Source organism: Pezoporus wallicus, unplaced genomic scaffold, assembly GCF_028554395.1.
Source record: "Pezoporus wallicus isolate ANWC-B61680 ecotype Strahan unplaced genomic scaffold, APGP_CSIRO_Pwel_v1 scaffold_13428, whole genome shotgun sequence".
NCBI lineage: Eukaryota > Metazoa > Chordata > Aves > Psittaciformes > Psittacidae > Pezoporus > Pezoporus wallicus.
In genome coordinates this window covers 1,539,035-1,562,114 of record NW_026637482.1, presented here as the reverse complement: position 1 = coordinate 1,562,114, position 23,080 = coordinate 1,539,035, and the positions used below count along the sequence as shown (strand labels likewise).

At 42.5% G+C, this 23,080-nt stretch overlaps 3 protein-coding genes across 13 annotated transcripts in view; all 3 read right to left on the bottom strand.

The window, feature by feature from the left end:
- The window catches only part of DYM (dymeclin), a 224,266-nt gene extending 208,889 nt beyond the window's left edge, over nt 1-15,377 (bottom strand). Inside the window, exons 1-3 of one of the 11 annotated variants that reach the window (XM_057405672.1) lie at nt 15,328-15,377; nt 11,624-11,673; nt 3,259-3,439 (exon numbers count right to left, since the gene is read on the bottom strand). In XM_057405672.1, the coding sequence (XP_057261655.1) occupies nt 3,259-3,398 (140 nt within the window). In that variant the 5' untranslated portion in view covers nt 3,399-3,439; nt 11,624-11,673; nt 15,328-15,377. Of the gene's footprint in view, nt 1-3,258; nt 3,440-11,559; nt 11,674-15,161; nt 15,188-15,327 lie in introns of those variants that run through there. The other 10 variants (XM_057405676.1, XM_057405674.1, XM_057405675.1 and 7 more) reach the window with 10 other exon arrangements.
- RPL17 (ribosomal protein L17) overlaps nt 1-23,080 on the bottom strand; it is a 117,006-nt gene that overhangs the window by 89,863 nt on the left and 4,063 nt on the right. The window lies entirely within an intron of this gene.
- Nucleotides 18,746-23,020, bottom strand: CUNH18orf32 (chromosome unknown C18orf32 homolog). The gene is made up of 3 exons (XM_057405688.1): nt 22,883-23,020; nt 21,038-21,289; nt 18,746-20,413 (listed from the first exon to the last, which is right to left on the bottom strand). Exons 2-3 carry the CDS (start codon nt 21,263-21,265, stop codon nt 20,339-20,341), a joined length of 303 nt encoding a protein of 100 aa, XP_057261671.1. The 5' UTR covers nt 21,266-21,289; nt 22,883-23,020; the 3' UTR covers nt 18,746-20,338.

Here is a 23,080-nt window from a genome sequence, read left to right as displayed (position 1 = left end):
CATGGGAAAGGTTACCTGACAGCAAGGTGAATCTGTTCGGCATCAGTTGCTGAAAGGATGCAATCTACCCTGGCCCCCCTACCTCCCAAATATTACTGAGTTTTCAATGGTGTCTTTTTGTTGCTGGTTGCTTTCTCTGCTACTGTGCATGTTCCTACTACCTTCTCATAGAATCCTAGAATAGTTTGGGCTGGAAAGGACCAGAAGATCATCTAGTTAACACCCCCCTGCCATGGGCAGGGACACCTCACACTAAACCATATCACCCAAGGCTCTGTCCAACCTGCCCTTGAACACTGCCAGGGATGGAGCATTTACCACTTCTTTGTGCAACCTATTCCAGTGCCTCATCACCCTCACCTAACCTGAACTTGCCCTGTTTCAGTTTAAGCCCATTTCCCCTTGTCCTATCACTACAGTCCCTGACGAAAAGTCCCCCTCTGGCATCCTTGTAGGCCCCCTTCAGATACTGGAAGGCTGCTCTAAGTATGTTTTTCTCCTCCCCTTTCCCTATAGTACTGCCATACGCAGAACAGAAGTATGTCCACAGCAGCATCCAGAGAATACAAGCCTCTTCTCCCTGGGGATCCAATCAGACTTTGCAAAAGTCTGAGGAAGCTGGATAGATCTTTCACTCCTGAGTACCACAAATTACCTCCAGGAAAACAACACACAACATTTATATGATTCCTAATAACATTTGCCAACAGTCCCTAATTTTGCAACACACAACTAAAAAAAGTGTAATTTGAAAACAGAATAAAACTTTAAAAATCTGTCCTGTTTGATAGTGAAAACCAGCTCCTTCCCACAACAGTCACAAACTGCCACCTTGCTGCTGTCAGAAGTGTGACCTGTGCTCAAGCCTCATTTAAAAAAAACAGAATTAAACTGAAATCTTGTGAAATATCAATCTCAAAAATGAACATTGACCTCTATTGTTCTGTCGCTGCAGGCAAGGTTAGCCGAGTTAAACAATGGCTGAGGGAGCTGTGCAGCCAACATCACCCGGCATCATTTGTCAAATGGTTCTTTCAGGTAGATGCAACTTAATGGAAAATTTCTGTTTCCTTCCAATTAAGCTGCACAAAAGATGCCTCTCCAAACAATTCTCTTCGAACTGCTAGGTAACAGCACCATCTGGTGGTCAGACAATTAAACATGCTTTTGGATCCGTTTTTTTTTTTTTTTTGTTGGCTGTGGGGTTTTTGGTATTGGTGGGATTTTGGGGGGTGATGCGACTGTTTTGGGTTTGTTTTTTTTTTTTTAAGCAAAACTACTTTGCATTCAATCTGACTCCATGAGGTAGGAACAAATAAAGCTGTAAAGCAAGCTAGGAAAAATTACTTTGGTGGGTGAGAGAAGAGCAGAACAACTGAAAGGAATTGCTGGGGGTTTATATATAGCTATTTCCCCCTAAAAACAACTATATAGTACTATATGGCTTCTTGGAATATTTACCATCTTCACAGAATCATCACACTGTCCTAGAATGGTTTGGGTTGGAGGGGATCTTAAAGCTCATCCAGTTCCAACCCTCTGCCACAGGAGGGATACTTTCCACCAAGTCATGTTGCTCCAAGGCCTGCCTTGAACACTGCCAGGGATGGGGCAGCCACAGCTTCTCTGGCATCCTGTGCCAGCGCCTCAGCACCCTCACAGTAAATTTTGCTCATTATGGGTATGCTGTAATTAGTTCTTACGTCTTCAGGGATCCTGGAGAACAACTGCTCCCTCACACACCAACAGTTACATACTGCCCCCTACCAGCATCACAACCCTTCACAACACTGCACCTTCCGGCTGATCTCCTGCTACTCTCTCCATGCAGAAGCCAAAATCCTTCCTCCTCCTCAGTCTTTACAAAAGTAACACCTAGTACATGCCTCCGGGTTGTTTAATGATTTTCCCTCCCAGTTGTGTGAACTTTCACTTACTCACAGGCACTCAGTAGAAGACAACAGATGATCTACCTGATCTATGTTAGAAAGATAAATGTGGTTCTTTGCCGTTCAGAAGGTACTTCGCAGAAGATAGATCACAGAGGCAAGTCAGATAACATGTAAGCTATACCTCACTAGAAATCGTATTCCATTCAACCATTAATTTACTTTCAACGTTTGAGACCTCATGAATCTGCACTAGTTTTTCACCTTCTGAAAAAACCCTAAACAAACCAACCTTTGACTAGCATTTTCACAACAGCTCTGTTTAACAACAAAAATAAATTACAGGATCATAAATAATAAACAAAAGATGACAGTAAAGTTTGCCAAAACACCTCTCAAACATATGTTAAATTTCTTAAAGACTGAAAGTGTTCCCCGTTTCAGCACTCACACATTATGGCTTACTTAAACCTACAACACAAATGTGTTTAGCTGTAGTCTGCTGTGATTCTATGAAAAAACTAGGTCCTTTGCAAGGAAATACTGCTAATAAAACAGGGTAAATAAGACATTCACTTGATAGAAAAGTGTCAGATGATACTGTAAACTAAAAAACAGTTTAAGTACTATTTAGAAGTATTAAGTAATACCAGATTGTCCTTGTGAGACCAATAATCACCCACCAGGCCAATGAATTTAGCCAAGGACTTGGGTTAACATAAATCACAAGGACTTATATTCTGCATTTCTGGAGATATGCTATGGATCCTCTCAAAAAATATTAGTTCTGTTTATACATACACCACTTGCTAGAGTGAAAAGACAAGCAGAACTTCAATTTCAAATATTTAGAAAATACAAAAGACCTGGAGACAAGTTCCAAACTTCTTTTTAAAATGTAAGAGAGAAGGGGGAAAAAAGGCATACAGACTAAGAAACTTAACAGCTAACATACAGCTAAGACATGCAAGATGGAGAATTCACTGAAAGTTGAGAGGAAACATCACACACTGGAATCTTCATTAACTCCAGAGAATTCCTCAAAGAAAGATAAAAGCGAGGACCCCAAACCAACCAAAAAGAACCAACCAAAAAGAAAAAAGCCACCCCTAACACTACAGACCCTACTTCTGATCTTTCCCAGCTACAAGGAGCATTGAACAGCAATTACAACTATTACAAAGAAAGGCACACACAGGAATGGAAGAAGTGGTGGAACGAGTTAGAAACAACTGTTCATTTTACCTAGGCATTTATAGCTCCCTACCTAAAACAGGAATAATTAACATAACCCATTCATTTGCTTTCAGACTTCTCACTTCTACAAATACATTAACAAAGTTCAGTTCCTCAACAAGCACCCTCTTACCTGTTTGTTGGAGTGGTAAAGCTAAATGACAGCAGCTGATTCCAGAACGGGTCATTCTCAGAGATGGGCTCTGCTCCTGATAACTTTTTTAAGTACTCATTTTCTGGAAGCTCACTGATGCTGCTGCTATTTGCTCCCATCTTCTTTGTTTGGCAAATAGGTTTCTAAATCTTCATTTCTTCTAGAAAAGAAAAAAAAATAAAAAGAGAGAAACATATAAGTCTTGTGTACAAATACAGAATATACAGACCCAGAATCAGTAAAGCTTCAGTTCGCAACCTTGAACAATTACTGAAATGTAGAAAATAGGCACACAAAAAGGCATTATTAAAAAGATTTTCTTTCAAAGAACTTGGGACAATAACACCTCCAGCCAAGGAAACGAAAAGTTACTGTGCTATATGCTTCAGTCATCATCTCACTTGGATTTTCATAAATCACACGGCAGTAACAGTGTCACACTTCGTATCAATACCAAGGCTGCCACCAGTGGGGAAAAACTCAAGGAATTCACAATTTAAACAGAGGTGTCAAGTCAACAAACTGTTCAAAAAACGTATTTTCCAACTGAATATACATAGATAGAAAATGACTCCTGTTGTCAAGAATGGGAGTCCATCACACAGCTAATTTCTGTGTGCCATCAATGATCCACACCTTAAAAACAGCCACCTTGCCAGAGCAAGCACTATGCTACACAGTTAATTTGAATTAAGTGAGGAAATGTACTACTGAACCTCTTGATATTTGCAAAATAACATGGTTGGTTCCAGCCAACTACTTCAACGGGGGAAAGCTAAAAAATGAACACATCAGAAACAACTGCTTTTTGAAGCAACACTGAACAAGTCAGCGGGGATATGCTCCAAAACATCTTTTCATTACTTGCTGTGCTGCACTGGATCTGTGTGAAGAATGAAAAGATTTCAATTCTTCATGCTGCTTATCAGCACTTCATAAACAATTTAATTAAAGAAAATAAAAACACCACGATGCAATTAACTATGTGCCAGGGATGCTCCTAAGCATCTTAAACCTTTCCAGGACATCAGCTTTAATAATCTCCCACCTTTCGAGGGGAAATAACGGTGACCAATAGCTTTAGAAGTTTGTATTTAAAAAAGCACCCCCATCAAGATAAAATTGCTGTGTAAGATATTACTGTGAAACCTAAATATTCACTCCTCAGCTGGCATAAGAGAGAACAGAGACAGCTATATCAGAAACAGCAACACCTCCCTTGGTCTCAATAGGATTTGTTCCAAGAAGTACTCCAGCACTGATTCTCTTAGACCTCTATTTGCAGAAGCTATTACTCCCAGAAAAGAGCATTCTAGTAGCAGTTTATATGAATATAGATTAGTACAAAAATGAAGAGAACTTACTATAAAGAAACAGAGATGCCATGAAAAGCTGCAATCATAGAATCATAGAATAGTTTAGTTTGGAAGAGACATTCAAAGGTCATTTGGTCCAAACCCCCTGCAATGAGTACGGACATCTTCAACTAGATGAGATGTCTGCAGTCATCCGAAAGGCTACCTGAAGAACTTCCCTCAAGATTTAGAGGGAATGCACAGTACCCCAGTATTTCAGAAACAAGAAAGCACCATCACAAATGGAGAGCAGAATACAGAATACTTAATACTATTAAGTAATAAAGAGGTCTTTAAAAGCTGACACCCAACAAAAATGAGGAAAATGTTTATTATTTTCTAAATTCTGTTTGCAGGGGACACTATAGGCTAGGAAAATACCACTCTGCACTCCTTCCCCTTCATTCCAGGGCTCCATCCTCCACTATCACTATTCACTGCTCTAACAGACAGAGATAAAACTTTATACTGAACCAGTGTATCTGCTCTTATTCCAACTCCACTGCTGTAACTCTGTTATCACTCACCCAGGGAGCTATAGTTTCTAATGCAGTTATTTTCTACCACTTCTCTTTATATCTGACCAAAGGAGAGAGCGATACAATGACCTTATAACCTTATATATGTCTCATATAGCAAAAAACTCTGACAACACTGTCTGTAGCATTTGCAGAACTCATTTTTGCCATGAAGACTACCTACAGGAAGATAAATATAAAAGCAGCCTAGGAGTAAAAAGGGAAGTTGGTGCCAGGGAATTCTGGGGAGAAGCAATAAAGGATTATTAAATGTAATTAGTTTAAGAGGATTTCCAGAACTTCGGCTGAATGCTTACTCACACAAAAGAACAAATGCATCTTACCTACACACAAGTTTTGCTGTCTCAAAGATAAAAGACCAACACTCCATGTACGCTACCTTTGAAACAAAGCCAACAAATACTGAAGCAATAGAATAAAGAGGAGAAAACAAATTTTGCATAATATAAGGGAATACTGGATCATCACTTGGAAGTAGAATCAAGGTTTAGCTTGTACATGGGCATATCTGCCCTGCAGCCCTTGGTTTGCACATGTCCAACCACTGCAGAAGCAAACACCAGTGACAGTGACCCTGGACCCATATTTCAGCTCAAGTCCCCTCTCGGCACTTCTGAATAATTTAAAGGTCTGGGAGACCTGAGAGCAGCTCCAGCGCATAAAGGGGCTGCAGGAAAGCTGGAGAGGGGCTTGGGACAAGGGATGTAGGGACAGGCCAAGGGGAATGGCTTTAACCTGCCCGAGGGGAGACTGAGATGAGCTCTTAGGCAGAAGCTCTTCCCTGTGAGGGTGCTGAGGCGCTGGCACAGGGTGCCCAGAGAAGCTGTGGCTGCCCCATCCCTGGCAGTGTTCAAGGCCAGGTTGGACACAGGGGCTTGGAGCAAGCTGCTCTGGTGGAAGGTGTCCCTGCCTGTGGCAGGGGCTGGAATCGATGAGCTTTAAGGTCCCTTCCAAGACAAACCAGTCTAGGATTCTGTAATCCCATGACACCTCTGTTAAGCAATGTGCTCTTTCGTATTCTCATCCATCTAGCTGTATGTTGGTTAAGGGAGTAGAGGTTCCAATCTTTAGATGACACAAAAGGTCAGCCAGTTTGGAACACAACTGCCACGGTATTTTTGGAATTGTACCTAATCCTTACTTAGCCGTGATTTTCATAGAACCAAGGCCCCACCACACAGCAAGGCAAGTCAAGGGGATCCCAAAGCCACTTCAGAAGACCAAGCTGAACAGTTTCTGCTTACTCATATGCTGAAGCAGGACAGCCACACTAAGCACCAAGTAACAGGAAATCCCCTGAATTCATCTGTGACAGTTATTTTTCTCCTTCTTAGTAGTTGGTGCTTAAACTACAACACCCATTCACTCCAAAAAAGTCAGTTCCAACCCTAGAAGTAAATTACCAATGGAATCTAATTTTTTTTTTTTCAGGAAATACATTTAAATAAAGAAAAAAAAGGAAAAAAAGCGTGGTTCATAAAAAAAATAATTAATTAAGCCTTCTTTTGAGAAGCATTAACTTAGTTTTTTTCCTTAAAGAGACAATTTATTAGCAAGTCCTTTGGTTTAACATAGTATTATTACCTCTACATATCACAACAGTTTTCTTTCTAAATAAACTAGGAACATCCCCAAAGAATCATAGCTTTGTCTACAACTGACATGCTTTATTAAACCAAACACCTTTTTAGTCCTAGAACTTGGCTCCATGATGTAGCAGCAGACCCTTCAGAGTAAACACAAGGAAGTTTGTTTTGCAAAAGGACTCATCCCAAACTCAAATAGCTATGGGTAGATAGAAATTTACTGAGTTTACTGTTCCTTCTAAAAGATTTTAATATCGATTATTAACAGTGCTTACAAGAACATCATTTTTCCCTCTTCAAGTTGAAAGCAATTCAGCAGTACATACATGCTGTGTTTGAGCCCGTGACTCAAGGTACAGCATGTGTACTGCTGAACCTGGAAAAAAACTTATCACGCTCTCTAAACCTTCTAATTAAATAATTTTAGGTAAGTAATTACAGCTCCACCAGGTAATAGATCTCCTACTGGTCTCACAACTTAACTCCCGATGTTGACATTTTGCTAATCACCCCCTTCCAAAGCTATGCTCACCGCGGTCATCTGGTTGAGTCTGAAGACAACCTGAATAATGAAGATTATATACAGCTGTGGTTTGGTGTTTTGGGGTTTTATGTTTGGTTGGCTTGGTTTCTGTGGTTTGGTTTAAGTTAGTACTTTAAAGTGTAAGAATTTGAGGCAGTCATGCAGATGACTTTACCATCTGAGATGTGCTTTATAGGTTGGGTCTTTAACACAACCGTATTAAAATAAATTAAGTGATGCTATTATACATTTGAAAACCTAAAAATTTTCATTTCCATTCATAACAGCACTTGGTTACCTTCATAGTTTGCTGCTTTATAAACTAAAATTAATGGACATTGTTCTCCTTTCCAGCAAAGCAGCCAATGCCACTGTAAAGATGAGAACATTTGAGATGTAATGCTGCTTATTCAAGTATTACCAAAGCAGCTGCACTGAGGCTTTTGGCTGATCCCTATTTGCTTTCAAGAACTTCAGGTTTCACACCATCTTTCACCCATAAGACATTAAACCGTCCCACAAAATCCTAACATATAACTTCCCCCCCAGTTATAAGATTACTGCAATATATATATACTGCTCTCCACACAATGGAAGCTACATTGGCAGTAGGCATTATTCAGCTCCAATACTTGAATTTTACTGTCCACACAATATATTTGAATTCTGTCTACTCATTTATATGACAATAATATTTATACCTGAGCCCAGAACAATACCTAAGGATCAAATGCTTTGTGGACTAAGTATCACACACAACACATACCTACACAACTAACAGATACAGCATCATAAGATAAAGAACAGTCTGACAAAAACTAAGTTACATCTTGCAGATGTATATTCACGTGCAGGATCAGAGTTAGCTGTCTACAGTAGCTGTGCAGCCCTCAGGTTTGTTCATGGGAAGCATCTGTTTAATTTCTTTTATCCTGCTTTACTAGACCAGGGAAAGCTGCAGTAAACCAGAAGCCCTGCTTCTTTTGACGCCTTTATTAAGCTCCTCAAACCCAGCAAACCAGCTTTTGCAACTCACTAGCCCATTTCTGTATTCCCAAATGAGAGATTTATTCCTATCAAAATACTCCCATTTTCCAGGAAGGACACAAAATATCTCAAAACATCTCCAGGCCCACTGAAAGAGAGGCAATCAAACTGAAGACAGGAGATTGGATAACTCCAAGCTGATCTCAGCAAGCACCTGCATGTACTGCTTTAATCCTCACCCCAATGCACCTCGGCTTTGACAATCCTCTGCCACGTTTCATCAAATCCCAAAGTCTGAAGAAACTTTCTGACGAAAGAGATGTTATTTCTGTCCATCAGTGAAGCAACACAGCCCTCTGGGACACAAAAGGAATCACAGGATCACAGAATCCCAGACTGGGTTGGGTTGGAAGGGACCTTAGAGCTCATCCAGTTCCAGCCCCCCTGCCACAGGCACGGACACCTTCCCCTAGAGCAGCTTGCTCCAAGCCCCTGTGTCCAACCTGGCCTTGAACACTGCCAGGAATGGGGCAGCCACAGCTTCTCTGGGCACCCTGTGCCAGCGCCTCAGCACCCTCACAGGGAAGAGCTTCTGCCTAATGCCTGGAAGCTTCTCTATAGTGTCCCTGGAGCCTTCTCTTCTCCAGGCTGCCCCAGCCCAGCTCTCTCAGCCTGGCTCCAGAGCAGAGCTGCTCCAGCCCTCGCAGCATCTCCGTGGCCTCCTCTGGACTTGTTCCAACAGCTCCTATTAAATGAGCACTGATACTGGAAAACCAAATAGATTTGATGTCAGCAGCTAAACTGGAGTTTCTCTTCCCTAAATTATCTGTAGTTACTTATGCTCACTTCCAGAAAAGAAGGCAACACTCAACAGACCCTGTAATTTAAATTGCAGTTAACTCACTGAAGCATGCACGTAGGTATCTGAAAAGCAAAGTGACACTGCTCCCTCCCTTAAAAGGGATGGCTTTGCAGCTTTCCTTGCATACAAAGTGTTTATTCCACTGTACCTGCTTGGAGAATTGTTTTGGTGTTGTTAGTGAGGCTGGGGAAAAAGAACACCCAACAAGAGATGTGACTTGATCTTTCTTCATAGATAAAAAGCAGTCATACCAATATTTCACTCACAGCAAGAGATCATTCATACCCCAAAATGAGGTACAAAAGCATATGAATTTGAGGTTTACCAATTAAATTGGTAACATTTTGCTAAAAAGTGATGATGCAGAAATACACGGCAATAAGAATTCGTGCCTGTAACACGAGCTTGGGGGGAAAGGAAAAAATCTTCACAATCCTCAGAATACAGGAAATTTTGCCTTTTTGAATCAGAGAAAAGCACTGAAACAATCTCTGCTTTTAAAGCATGTTAATGAGTCAAAATATTTGAGCTAAAACTTAATGCCTGGCAATCATCAAATGCAGTCAATCCACCACTAAGAATTCACGTTCTTTTATACGCCAGCCACTTACAACCAAGCAGCTTGGGAGATTTCAGAGCACAATTAATGCATCCTTCATGACTACAAATTAAAAACGCTTCCTACTGATTTTAAGTTAATGACTATTGCAGGAAAGACCGTGCTCATTTTACTTTTCACTGTACTGACTCGTAATCTTCCTCCCCTTTTCTGCTGCATGTTTGGCAACCACTCCTTTCTCCAGTTCCCTCTACCCATACCCCTTAATCTTCCAGACTGAAAGTGTTCAGACACATACGGTGACCCCACAAAAAAGAGAAAAAATAAATAGCTTTCAAGATATTGTTCAAATTGTCTATTTGACCAATATCTAGAAATATCTCTATTTTTCCTCTACCCACTATTTTTTAGACTCTATCAAGTTTGATAGTTACTGTCTGAGGTCATGAAAGTCTCCACTATGTCTACAATCTTTTAAAATACGTTTTTCTGCACCACAGGACACTAACCATTCACCAGGTACCAAAGTGTGTTTCCTTAAAGCTCAACACCTGAGGACAGATGTATTTATTAACTGCTGTCCAAAAGTACAACACAATTATGAAGTGGTCCACACAATGCTTAAGTACAAGAAAAATAAAGAAAATGCCATCTTCAGGTCTTTAGGTAGCTCTCAATAAAAATCATCTGACTTGACCACTCTTTAGTCTGCTGGATGAACAAACACAGCATTTTTTTTCATCCTCCTGTAACTTGTTCTAGTGCCTTCCTCTTCTGCAGCAAGAGCAGCACTGCAGTGACATTAGCGTGGTCCTTACAGGTTTCACTGAAGCCTAAAGAGTCTTGCACATAGCAGAAGTGATTAATCTTGATAGATTTACTGCAGGCAAAGAAGGCCACTCAAAGGGAAGGCGAACAGCAGCTGCAAAAACCAGTGATGATACTGTGTTTTCTGCTCCAGTTCCTTTCCCACACCATTTTACGTAGGAGTCAGTCGTCAATAAAAGCCTAATTCTGAAGAGCACAATCTGCTCACTTCACAACCCACCTACAGGACAGTTGTTCTGCTCACAGCTGAAGAAGGGATTTTTCAAGACCTTTTTGGTTAGGTGTATTTCAAGCAGAAGAAATGGGATATGAGCAGGAGAAATGGGATCTTGCGGTTGCTGACAGAACTGCTCAACAACAGATGCTATAAATCACCTTTGCCTTCGCCAGTTCACCCTCTGGTAATCTCAGAGTTTGCCATAAGGTGCTCTGGAAAGGAGGTGACAGAAAAATGAAAACCTAAATTCTATAAATGAGACTAAGATGTACAGCTTATCTATTTTCCCAGTGCCATCCCAGGAGCCTAATACATATTTTCCATATAATCACTAAGCAACAGGTTACTGTTGTGGTGATCAAATCCCCTGATTTCGATCACTAAGGAAATGCCTATTTATTAATCTCAAAATAGCTTATTTCAGATGTACTATTGTCACCATCACTGGTTACCTTCAGAGTCTTGCCCCCAAATGGAACTACTGACTCATAGGGGAAAAACATCATCAAAACGTTGCTCAAACTGCCCTTCTCTAAAGTTATACATGATCAAAAAAAACTTGACATAAAAATGCCATTCCTTCTTACTGCTCCAACCTTTTGCCTGAGAACAAAAACTTCTGAAACACACTGCTGTAAAAAATATGAAAATGTTACATTATGGCTCTGGTCACCAATAAGGAAATATATGTGGTAAATACAAATCTTGTTTTGAAGACCTAAACCCCAAAACTGTGCTATCTCCACCCACCATGTATCAGCCCTTACATTAGCACATACCCATTAAGTGGGGTAGAAACCCATTAAGTCACACAATCGATTTACCTCTTATTTACCTCTCTCTCCCCACTCACAATGTTTTGTCAGAGGCAAGACAGCAGGAACGTACCAAGCCTCCTGAAGGAGCTTTTCCAGACAGGATGCGAATCCCACAGACACCTGTTAAGAAGTTCAGAGAGACTTCATTTAACTTTTACAAGTAAATAAGCATTTATAGCATTTAAGTACTTCTTTGTCTAATTTACACACATTCAACAAAACGGATCTTTAGTTCATTTTAAAATTAAATACAAAATTTATAAATTCATTATAAAGTTCAATATAAAATTCCACAAGATCTGTTAGGGACTCTTTAATTTTGACCCTTTTAATGCTGCTAATTACACTCCCACACTAAAACACAATACCTGTGGCTAAACCTCCCTGAAGGTGCAAAAGCCTCTAAAATTTGCCAGGAACTAACAAAATTTTAACCTGCAAAAACTATAAAGATCCTTTTCCTGACCTCCTACATAATTCCAGTCACAGCATTTTATTAAATAATTACTGCATCTAGCCTACCAATTTGAGAGTGGAATGACAGCACCAGTTTCAGAAATACATCCTGTCACAGCGGGAAGGAGAGGTGGTGTGGAGGCAATTAAAGAAATAAAATTACCTCTATCCTCACTCTTACATTCCTACATGCCAAGTAAATGTCAGAACTCGAACACAGCAAGTGTTTTCTGGAAGACATGCAGAGATAATTTCTGTAATTTGATTAGCAAAGCGCCATTAGAAGGGAGGAAGGCTGGGCAAGCACTGTGTAAAAGGATCCATTTTTCTCCACCTGTTAAACAACCACTACAGGCATACAGCATATTTTTCAAAAGTTTCAAGCAGTGTAAATTCAAATACTAATCCTGCTCTTTGCAGTGCCCAGTTATTTCTTTTAAAGGTTTCATTTGCCCTCACCAGTGAAACCCCTGCGCTGTACTGGAACTATAAAGTGAGAGGAACAAACTGAAGTTTAAACAGGAACATCAGTGGAATAAGGAGCTTAAAAAATAAAGAGTATGCACAATACATACAAAGACTTGACTTCACAGCTTAAGAGTATCCTGCATATCAGTACCAATATTTCTGGTTCAACCACAACTTCTTACAGTGGCAAAAAAGACACTTTTGTTACCATGGTCTTCAATGGTACAGTTTTACACAGAGTACATAATAATCTATTCTGGATTATAGTGCTGAAAATTTTGTTTGTTATGAAAATGTTTTATGATTATTGATGAATTTGCCCCCACTTTATTTTTTAATAATCATTAAATCTACCTAAAAAAGAACCTCTAGTAATTCATTAATTTACTAACATAATTAAAATGGGCAGCTGGGTTGGATATAATACAAGTCATGCTAAACTTAACAAGATTTAATAATCTGCATAGCTAGTGGTTTGGTACAGTTATCTCTTTATGGAAGGGATGTTAAAATTATTGTTACAGGTACTTAGGATTTTCTCCCTATTTTACTCTCAGATATAAATAAATCTTGTGTAACGGCCAAAATGATGTTTAAAAAGTAAAAATAAATCAAACTCCTTTTAAGCTTCAAAAAGATGCTTAGATGTTCATTAAAAGGTCTGCAGACCAGGTAGATTTTGCTGTTTCAAAGCTTATACAATTATTTTGGCATCTGTACCCTTCACACAATTGGGAATTATGCATATTTTTCCAACAGAGCTATCTGTCTCTGTTTTAACTGTCTCTCACAGATAAAAATCTACCCAGAGCATAAAAAAGCATGTTATACTGAAGGCCAAATCTGTTTTGCATGTATACATAATTTTATACGATATGACACATCATGATTTATCTCACCTATCTCCAGAGTCTGCTGCAAATGAAATTACACTTGCCAAAGTGCGCAATTAACACAAGGTGCAGTGGGCTTTTCACTCTAGAGAATACACTTTGAAGAAATATCGTTATCACCTTTAACCATGCATTTTAATATCAGCTCACCAGCCACCAAACAGGATTTCTTACTTCGTAATACCTTCTGTCAGTCACCGGCATGTTAAAAACACACTGAGATCTTCCTGTTCATCTGATAAAAATTGCTGGAAGCACCAGAGCCATCTAAATTCGTTATGAATTTGCTATAAATACTTTCCTACTGAATTTATCATAAAGTATTAAGCATTAGAAGCTGTGCTACTAAAAGATCAGCACAGGATAGGAAGAGAAGGAGCTGATGGTCGCTTCAGCCAGATGAGAGAGCTGTCCATGGACTTCTGCTGATGCAGCAGCAACATGAAAAGAGAAAACAACCCAAGGAGAGGATGGAATGTGGCCTCCCTGAGCTCCTGGCAATTTAAGGAGCGAGGACACATTGTAACTCACCCCAAATGGAGCAAGTTCATAGAATCATAGATTAGTTTGGGATGGAAAGGACCCTCAAAGCTCATCCAGTCCAGCCTCCCTGCAACGAGCAGGGACATATTCATCTAGACCAGGTTGCCCAGAACCACATCCAGCCTGGCTTCAACGGTTTTTAGTTGGGAATTGGCTAAATGGGGGATTGCACAACCCAGCAGCCTGTGTCAGGAAACTGGAACCAACCACCCAGGAGCTCCTTCTGCTCCCCCACACTCAGAAAGTGCCCAACAGGGGAAATATTAACAACCTACTTACTTGAAAAAAACACCTCAAATGATCGTAACTGCAGCCCAGCATGTTATCCCTCAGTGCACGCAATGGAATAAATGAGATTACAGCCTCGCTACACTTGGTGCAAAAGATTAAACACTAATAATAATAATTATAGAATCATAGGAACATAGAATCAGAGAGCGGTTTGGGTTGGAAGGGACCTCAAAGGTCATCCAGCTCCAACCCCCGCCATGGGCAGGGACCCCTTTCACTAAAGCAGCTTGCTCCAAGCCCCGTCCAGCCTTGCCTTGAACACTGCCAGGGATGGGGCATTTATGTCTAAATTTGTAACAGTTCTTGCTACCAGCTCCTGTTTGAGGTCAATTTGGTCCAGGTAGTTACCAATAACAAACGAACAGTGCCTGGTGTGAAAGAATACAAGATAAAGCCTGGTATCTGTTAAGGTAAAAACTCTCTTTTCAGCTAAGCCATTCCCCACTCTTGCTAATCATTACCCCTGGAAGGAATGAAAACAAACAGCCACGAGTGACCACGAGGCACAGGGCGCCTGAGCAGGACCCCTGGACACTACAACTACAAAAGAAGAATAGAAAACACGACATTTTATACCGTTTTCACGAATAATAAGCGTCATTAAGAGCGCAACACCAGCAATGCGGGGAGAACGCTCTCCTACACGCTCTGACGCCTGCACTGTGGCGACAGCAGCAGCCCCGCAGCGCTGAGGGACCTCCGGAGACCGGGAGGGCCGAGGGGCCACAGCGGGGCCGCTGCCCAGGAGCGGGCACCGGCAGCGCCAGGAACTCTCCGCAGGTTCAGTGCTGAGCGCTCCCGCACGGCCGCAGCCCCTCCATCGCCACAGGGAGCGGTGGCAGTCGTGACAAGGGATAACCAGAACCCTGAGGGCGGGCGGCAGCTCCCGCCAGCACTGCCCGGCGCCCACCCCCTGCGGCGGGCCGGGCCCGGAGGCACCGCCGAGGCCCCGCTTACCCGGTCAGCGGCGCCCCGTCCGCTCGCACCGCAACGCCGCGGGGCAGGAGGCGGCCGGTACCGCGGGCCCGGCCCGGTACCGAGTGCGGCTTCGGCGGGTCCCCCCCGCCCGGCCCCGCTCCGCTTCCCTCAGCGGCCCGCGCCCGCCGCCGTTGCCCGTACCCACCGCCCGCGTCCGGCCTTCCACGTCGCCAACGCGCAGCGCCGCGCATGCGCAAAGGTCCGCGGGGAGAGTGAAGCGAGGCGGCGCGGAGCACGCCGGGAAGTGTAGTCCTGGAAGGGGGCCGAGGGGGTGGCACTGGACTGCGGTGCTCCAAGCCCCTGTGTCCAACCTGGGCTTGAGCACTGCCGGGGATGGGGCAGCCACAGCTTCCCTGGGCACCCTGTGCCAGCCGTCGCCGCTGCATGTGGGATAGAGGAGGCCACGGAGATGCTGCAAGGGCTGGAGCAGCTCTGCTCTGGAGCCAGGCTGAGAGAGCTGGGCTGGGGCAGCCTGGAGAAGAGAAGGCTCCTGAAGGGGAGACCTGAGAGCAGCTCCAGTGCCTAAAGGGGCTGCAGGAAAGCTGGAGAGGGGCTTGGGACAAGGGATGTAGGGACAGGCCAAGGGGAATGGCTTTAACCTGCCAGAGGGCAGACTGAGATGAGCTCTTAGGCAGAAGCTCTTTGCTGTGAGGGTGCTGAGGCGCTGGCACAGGGTGCCCAGAGAAGCTGTGGCTGCCCCATCCCTGGCAGTGTTCAAGGCCAGGTTGGACACAGGGGCTTGGAGCAAGCTGATCTAGTGGAAGGAGTCCCTGCCCGTGGCAGGGGTTGGAGCTGGATGAGCTTTAAGGTCCCTTCCAACACCAAGCACTCTGTGGTGCAATGATCTCCGAGGTGGTTTTTTGCTGGTTCTATAAATGCCCAATGGCTCCTTCAAACGGGAAACCTTTCCCAGTGTGATCAGCTCAGAGCATAATCCCATTATCACGGTGCATGATGCTAAATACGCAGCCCAGTTCTTACACACACCTGTAACTGGGCTGTGCAAGCCAACAGCACGTGCGCAAAGCTGGGGCGCAAGCACTGCAGACACATTGCCACGTAAAGCAAGTATCTTGGCACAGGGTTTGGCGTCATGTTCGTATGGTGTTTTATCAGACCGCCACAGCAATAAAACCCGTGCAGAGCCAACAGTGGCTATAGAACAGGTAGGACTGTGTGCACAAAGGAGCTGAAATACAAGTATTGCTGCATCTCCCTACATGTAAACACTCCAACATTTCAAGTACATTATGTTTCAAATACAATGAAAGATTGAGCAGTATGATCGAAAACCACTTCTAAAGCAAGAGACTCACAGTGTTCTAGGCCATTTCAATTAAACTGCTGCAGTCAGGTTCAGTGAAAAGCAGAAGTAATGACAGGCTGTGAAACACAAAACACGGTTTGGTTCAGTGAGCATGTTCCAACAATCAGAAAACTGCACAGGGAAGATAATCTCTTCTTTCATGTCATTCAGTTTAATGAAACAATTAGTTCTCATTGAAGGCAGATTTAGTTAATCTAAAGTGTAAATTGAGTTTCTTGTCATTTCCTTTACCTGCAGCCTCTGAAAAGACTGCTCTGTCAGCAATCATGTTCCGCATTGTGCAGAAATCAAGGAGGAATGACTCCAAGGACTTAAACTCAGCAGCATGCCCAGCAGCTCCCACAGGGCTGGAGCGTGATTGCTGCATTCGGGTAATGACAGCATATTGTGTTCCTGTCATTATATCAGCTTTGCAGATAGAACTTAACAGTGTTCTGTGAGCACATCTGAATAAAGATCATTTTCCACAGAATTGGTTGTCAGCTTAGACATCCTTGGAGGCTGATCCCATTCAATTTAACCTGCCAGAATTTCCTTTGCTTGCAGAAATCAGGCCCATCAAAATAATCAGCAATATAAAACTTTCTCAACTTCTATTTAAGAATTTTTTACATATACTTGCTGAATTTTTTAAGGTGTACTTCAATAATATCCATGCCTTTGGCAGTCAGCTACCTTCTTCTATATGCTGCAAATCAGCATATAGAAGGTACCATATCACATCTAGACCTCGCCATGGAGAAAAAAAGTATTTTAAATGAGTCAATTTGAATAATTTTTCAAATATTTTCAAATATTATTTTCTTCCTCCATAGTATTCAGATAAGACCAGACAGCTTTAATAATGCTGACGACTTTAGGACTAGATCTGCAGAACTCTAGTCCCTAAAGATTTCTACACTGCAGTTTCCTAAAGGTCTTTGGCATAAATGAAGCTGTTCCTTGGCCTCATAAATCTTAGATGTCCACTGCCACCATTAGCTGCCTGGGCCCTTTTGTAAACCTTGCTTTTAGTAACGAATATATGCAGATTTTCTCAGTTAAATTTACTTGATATTGTTCTCTCGTGCGAGTATTTCCTTAATCTCTGCCTACTTACCTTTCTCAAGGCTTTGTGCACGTCTTTGTCTCCCAGCAGATGATTCCTGCGCCCTTGCCCAGGCTTAGGCAGTTCCTTTGCTTTTTTACTATTCACAACACACAACAGGATTATTGACCTGTTCTTGGAAAATTACAAGAACAGAAGAGTTGTTGCACAAATCTCCTGCCCCGACTCCCAGTGAAGCTCCTCATTCTGGAAAGTTTTGTGATGTAGATTACTCCTGTGGGTGTTAAACTGCAGCTAACAGAAGCACCAAAACACCATCTCAGAAAGCACAAATCCCGCAATTTTGCTTGCATTATCTGCCCATTTTGCTTTATGCAGTCTCTCCAGTAGTGGTGAAACTGGTGTTTAAACAGCACACAGCTAGAAGCCTCACTCAGCTTTCAGTCTGATTTACCATACAGTTTATTTTCCCCGTTACTGTCTGAAGCACTTCCTTGTATAATCATAACCCAAATAATTATGCACACTTCATAATCAACTGCACACACTGACAAAGAGTCCCAGTACAGCTCTTGCTCTACTTTTTGTTGTGTTTGCAGCTGTTAGAGGTGAATTTATTACCCCCAAACCTGGGCCTGTCTATGAGATGCCCAGCATTTCACAACAGTGGCTAAGGTTACCTGCCCTGGGGCAGGAAACACTGTGCAAGAGACAATCTTGACAATGCAAGAACTCATGTTCAGCTGCACACCTGCAAGGACTTGCTTCTCCAGCCCTTTGAATGGTGCTGTGCCTGACCTCAGCTCTGGAGTGCCTTTCTCAGGCAGTTTACTCCTTCCACATCACAAGGCAATTTCAGATAGAAGTTCCAAGCTTTCAGATTTAGAGCATGAGCTTTGACAGAGGAATTTATTGTTTGGGGTGACGAGGCGGTTTATTTGTTTAGAAAACCCAATCCACCACGGCAGAGATTACATCCACACTTTACCAGGTGAAATTCTGATGGATAGGGTTGGGATGGATGGATGGATATGGTTATGATTCATTGCAACACTATGGGTGAAATATTCAAAGATAAAGGACAAAAACAACTGGGAAGTAGCACAATTCCCTCACTTCCACTTTCCAATCCCTGTAGTTTCTACTACACAATCCACATAACACCACCCATGAAAAGTTACAGGAGTGTACATTTAGTACTGTTATCTTTTATTATATGAATTACACCATCTGTGCATACTGACAATAATAAAACCAGGTTTCCATATCACAAAGAGCAGGAACTTCACCAGTCTAAGAGAAAGCTGTAGCTGTGATACGCTGATCACATGGGAGTAACGTTCCAAGGATGATGCAAAAGCTCTTTAAACAGCAATACCAAATTCACTTCCTAAGACTAGCTCATTAAGGGAGAGCAAACAGTTATTACGCAACATCTTACTAGTTTTCTGCGATTCATCTCATTACAGGATTAATGGTGTAACAGGAGGGGGGCGATACCCAGCTGCAAACAATGCGAATCAGTTCACACAAGACCTGACAAAACCAGGTACCAGCAGAATACAGGCATTTGGCTGGCATCAAGCGAGTCTTCAGGATAATTATCTTCTATGAAGAAATGTGGCCACAAGAACAAGACCTGACCTCAGGAACAGTTCAAAGATTACATATATGCTTTTTTAAGCATACTTTTAGGAAAATGGTAAATCCAGAATGGCTGAAATGGTTTTGTCTCGAATCTTTCAATGAATACTCTGGTTTGGCAGAGGAGACAAAGCATGAACTATCATTTCCTTACTGAGCACAGGGGCATTTAAACCACCTCACAACTACAGTACCATGTTGGGAGGCAGGTCTGTTCTGAAACATATCTTCCAAGGAAGAGGTAAAGCTGGACCTCACTAATTCACTTTCTCTATTCCAAAGTCAGTAGTCTTATGTTCTCCTTCAGCCTGCAGCCTGTCTCCAGGTTTTCAAAGATTTGCTACGACTTTAGATATTTGTAGCTCAGAAGCCTAAGAACAACTGTATGAAGTACCTTACTTTCAAATAAAATCCTGGTTTATTATCATTCAACTTCCACAAGCACGTTGAAGAGATTTTAATTGGATGTTTGCTTGTTTAGGTTTTTTTTAAGACAGAACTGCACCATTTTAAACCACTGCAACAGAATACAATGCAACAACTTCCTTGCATCGTGCCTCTGCTGCTCCCCTTCAGGAAAGAAAGGCACAGTGTTTCAAGGAAAACAATTAATGGAAATATGAAATCAAGACTTTCTGCTTTAGCAAGCTAAGTAAATTCTGCATGTAGCATAATTCCTTTAGCTCATCCACAGATTTAACATGAAAAATCTAAACTCTTAACGATGATGCTTCTGCCGCAATACAATTCATGGCTCTTTAGCAAGCAAGAGCAGCTCTAGTTTGAAAGCCTGAAGTACTGCACTAGCAGTTAATGAAACTAAGATGTTAAGATAAATTTATCTTCCAAAGCTTGACTTAGTCGTAAGTTACTGAACCTAAACTCTATAATCACACCAAATCAATTATAGATGAAAAGTAGTTCCAGTGAGGAAAACAAAGAACTTCAGTTTTTTAAACATTTTAAATTTAGAAATGTGCTAGCTGCCATTTGAGTTTGAGTGGCGAAAGAGACCTTCTCCTGTGAGTCATAAGGGGAGTTTATTCAGCTAAAACGTGCAAAGAAAAATGTCTCAAAGTGGGAGCAATATTACCAGTTCATATTGGACACAAGCGAATAAATTATTAACTAATTCCTCTAATCCGCTTTCTTGTCAGAAACTTCTGTGGATCTTTTTGCAGCAATTCCATTTGCAACGCCATTGCTTTCAAACTGCAAATAAAAGATAGCATCATTAATGGAATGTCAAAAAAGGACTTTGCACCTGGAACAGTAACAGCTGGTGATGGAAATGGCTTTCAGAAGCAAGGCCAGGGGAGATCCTAAAGAAATCTGCAGCAAGAACTGGGACAGAGGCTTCTCTTTAGATTTACGTATCATTACTGCTTCAGGAGGGAAAAAAACGCAGAGATAACAGATGCAAATCTCTGCATTTTGTTAGAGAAGATAAATAATAAACGCACAATTTACACACACCAAACATCTTCCCACATTGCAAGTGGAAGAGCTGTCTGAGGAGGGGTTTTTTAGTTCTGCTTCATGTATCTGGTGTGATGTGCTCATTATTTGACTTTCTCCTTGTCTCAAAGAATAGCCAGTCATTTAAAAAAATAATAAATTAACTGTTTCACAAAACAGGTGCACTTCCTATCCTTCCAAGACCTACCAAATAGCTGAAGCAACTATCCCTAGCTGTATTTCTACCACTAACTCTCTTTGCTAAGAAAATAGCCATAAAAACACTTATAACAACAACCGTTTACTCTTCTGTGGTGCCCACCCTGAACTATCACCAGGTGCTTTTAATCCCCAGCTAGCTGAATGCATTAATCTTACTTTATAAATTCCAGAGCCATCCTCCTGATCTCTTTTCGTGGCTGAAGGTGCCCTTGGATTTCCAGTGCTGCCTCCTTGACCTTCTTTTGTGGCTGTTGTTTCTTGCACAGCTTTCTTGGGCCATACGCGCTTCACGAAAGGTGCAATAACGGGATAGATATAGGGCTCAAGGAATTTCTTGTAGACCCAGAGGAGAACAGGAATGACAATACAGGGAATGCACACCATGGCTTCCTCTTGTTTGTGACAAAGCTGGAGAGGAGAAAAGAAAAACAACTTAGGATGACAAGGTTGTATGCTGTGAGATAAGAAAACAGTCTTTAATAAATAAAGACTGTAGTTGATATTCATGTATGAAAGACACTTTAGATATAAAATCCTTTAACCTTAGATTCTTAATTATTGTTCTGGATTCAAAAATGCTGTGCATTACAATGTTATAAAGTCCTCAACAAGACAAACATTCTTGGCATTACAAAAAAAGAAAAGGTTTGCTATTAATTCATCAGTCCCATAGCAGAAACTTAGAAAAAAAAAATACAGAAAAGTTCTTGCTTAAACCACACAAAACTAGTTGAAAAATAAGCTGCAGCTAACAGTTCACTCCTTACTATATTGAATCAGAGGGGCCAAGAGGTTTTTCTCATTCCTTTTTGACTTAAGGTGAAACTAAATGGCAGGAATCCGGTCTATCAAACAGTTTGCTGCTACTGAAGGGCAGACAGGTGGGTAAGTGTAACAGAATCCTAGTCAGGGCTTGAGAAAAGGATGATATCACAGAACCATGGAATGTTTTGGGTCAGAAGGAACCTTAACGCCCATCCAGTTCCAACCCCTGCCACAGGCAGGGACACCTTCCACTAGAGCAGCTTGCTCCAAGCCCCTGTGTCCAACCTGGCCTTGAACACTGCCAGGGATGGGGCAGTCACAGCTTCTCTGGGCACCCTGTGCCAGCGCCTCACAGGGAAGAGCTTCTGCCTAAGAGCTCATCTCAGTCTCCCCTCTGGCAGGTCAAAGCCATTCCCCTTGGCCTGTCCCTACATCCCTTGTCCCAAGCCCCTCTCCAGCTTTCCTGCAGCCCCTTCAGGCACTGGAGCTGCTCTCAGGTCTCCCCTTCAGGAGCCTTCTCTTCCCCAGGCTGACCCAGCCCAGCTCTCTCAGCCTGGCTCCAGAGCAGAGCTGCTCCAGCCCTCGCAGCATCTCCATGGCCTCCTCTGGCCTCGCTCCAACAGCTCCACGTCCCTCTTGTGCTGCTGCCCTGGAGCTGGATCAGGACTCCGGGGGGGGTGGGAGGTGTCTCCCCAGAGCGCAGCACGCAGCAGAGGGGCAGGATCCCCTCCCTGAGCTGCTGCTCATGCTCTGGGGCTGCAGCCCAGCACACGGGGCGGCTCTGGGCTCAAGCACTCACTGAAGTCAGGTCATGGGGAGCTTCTCCTAACCCAGCATCTCCAAGTGCTTCTCAGGGCTGCTCCATCCAGTCTTCCCCAGCCTGTGTTTGTGCTTGGGACTGCCTCAGCACAGGTGCAGGACCTCGCACTTGGTGAAATCCCTTTTATCCCACACTAATTCTGTACCATCAGACAAACTATCACACAATAAATCCTTCTCTCTCCCCAGACCAGAAATATGAGACAATGTGAATGAACACTGGCTTCTGAAAGCCATTCAGAAAGACAATTCAGCTACTCCCTCTGCCAGATACCAAATATTCCAGCAGGGTATTGCAGGTATATCCACCAGCTAACAAGCGTGCCTGAAGGGAACACTCAGCCTGCCCCCGAGGCAACAGCAAGAGTGCTCTGGAGCCACTTCATGTCAAGATACCAGCTGAAAAGTACATCATACCTGTGCCAGATGAAAAAGGAAGCCTCTGGAAGCGTAACACTGGTCCTAAGATACCAAAGTTCCGTTCATGAGGTTCTTCTGCTTGGTGGTGCTCTGTGGCCTGGTTAGCAGGTAATTTTTAGAGGAAAAAAAAAGAATAATAGGGCAAATGGTCACATTTTAATAGCTAGCTGATCTCTTTGTGATACAAGCTTTTGT

Coding starts and splice junctions, on each gene's coding strand:
- CUNH18orf32 (XM_057405688.1), bottom strand. CDS start 21,265: ATGGTGTGCATTCCCTGTATTGTCATTCCTGTTCTCCTCTGGGTCTAC. Junction 20,414..21,037: donor ATGGCTCTGGAATTTATAAA/GTAAGATTAATG, acceptor TTTTATTTGCAG/TTTGAAAGCAATGGCGTTGC.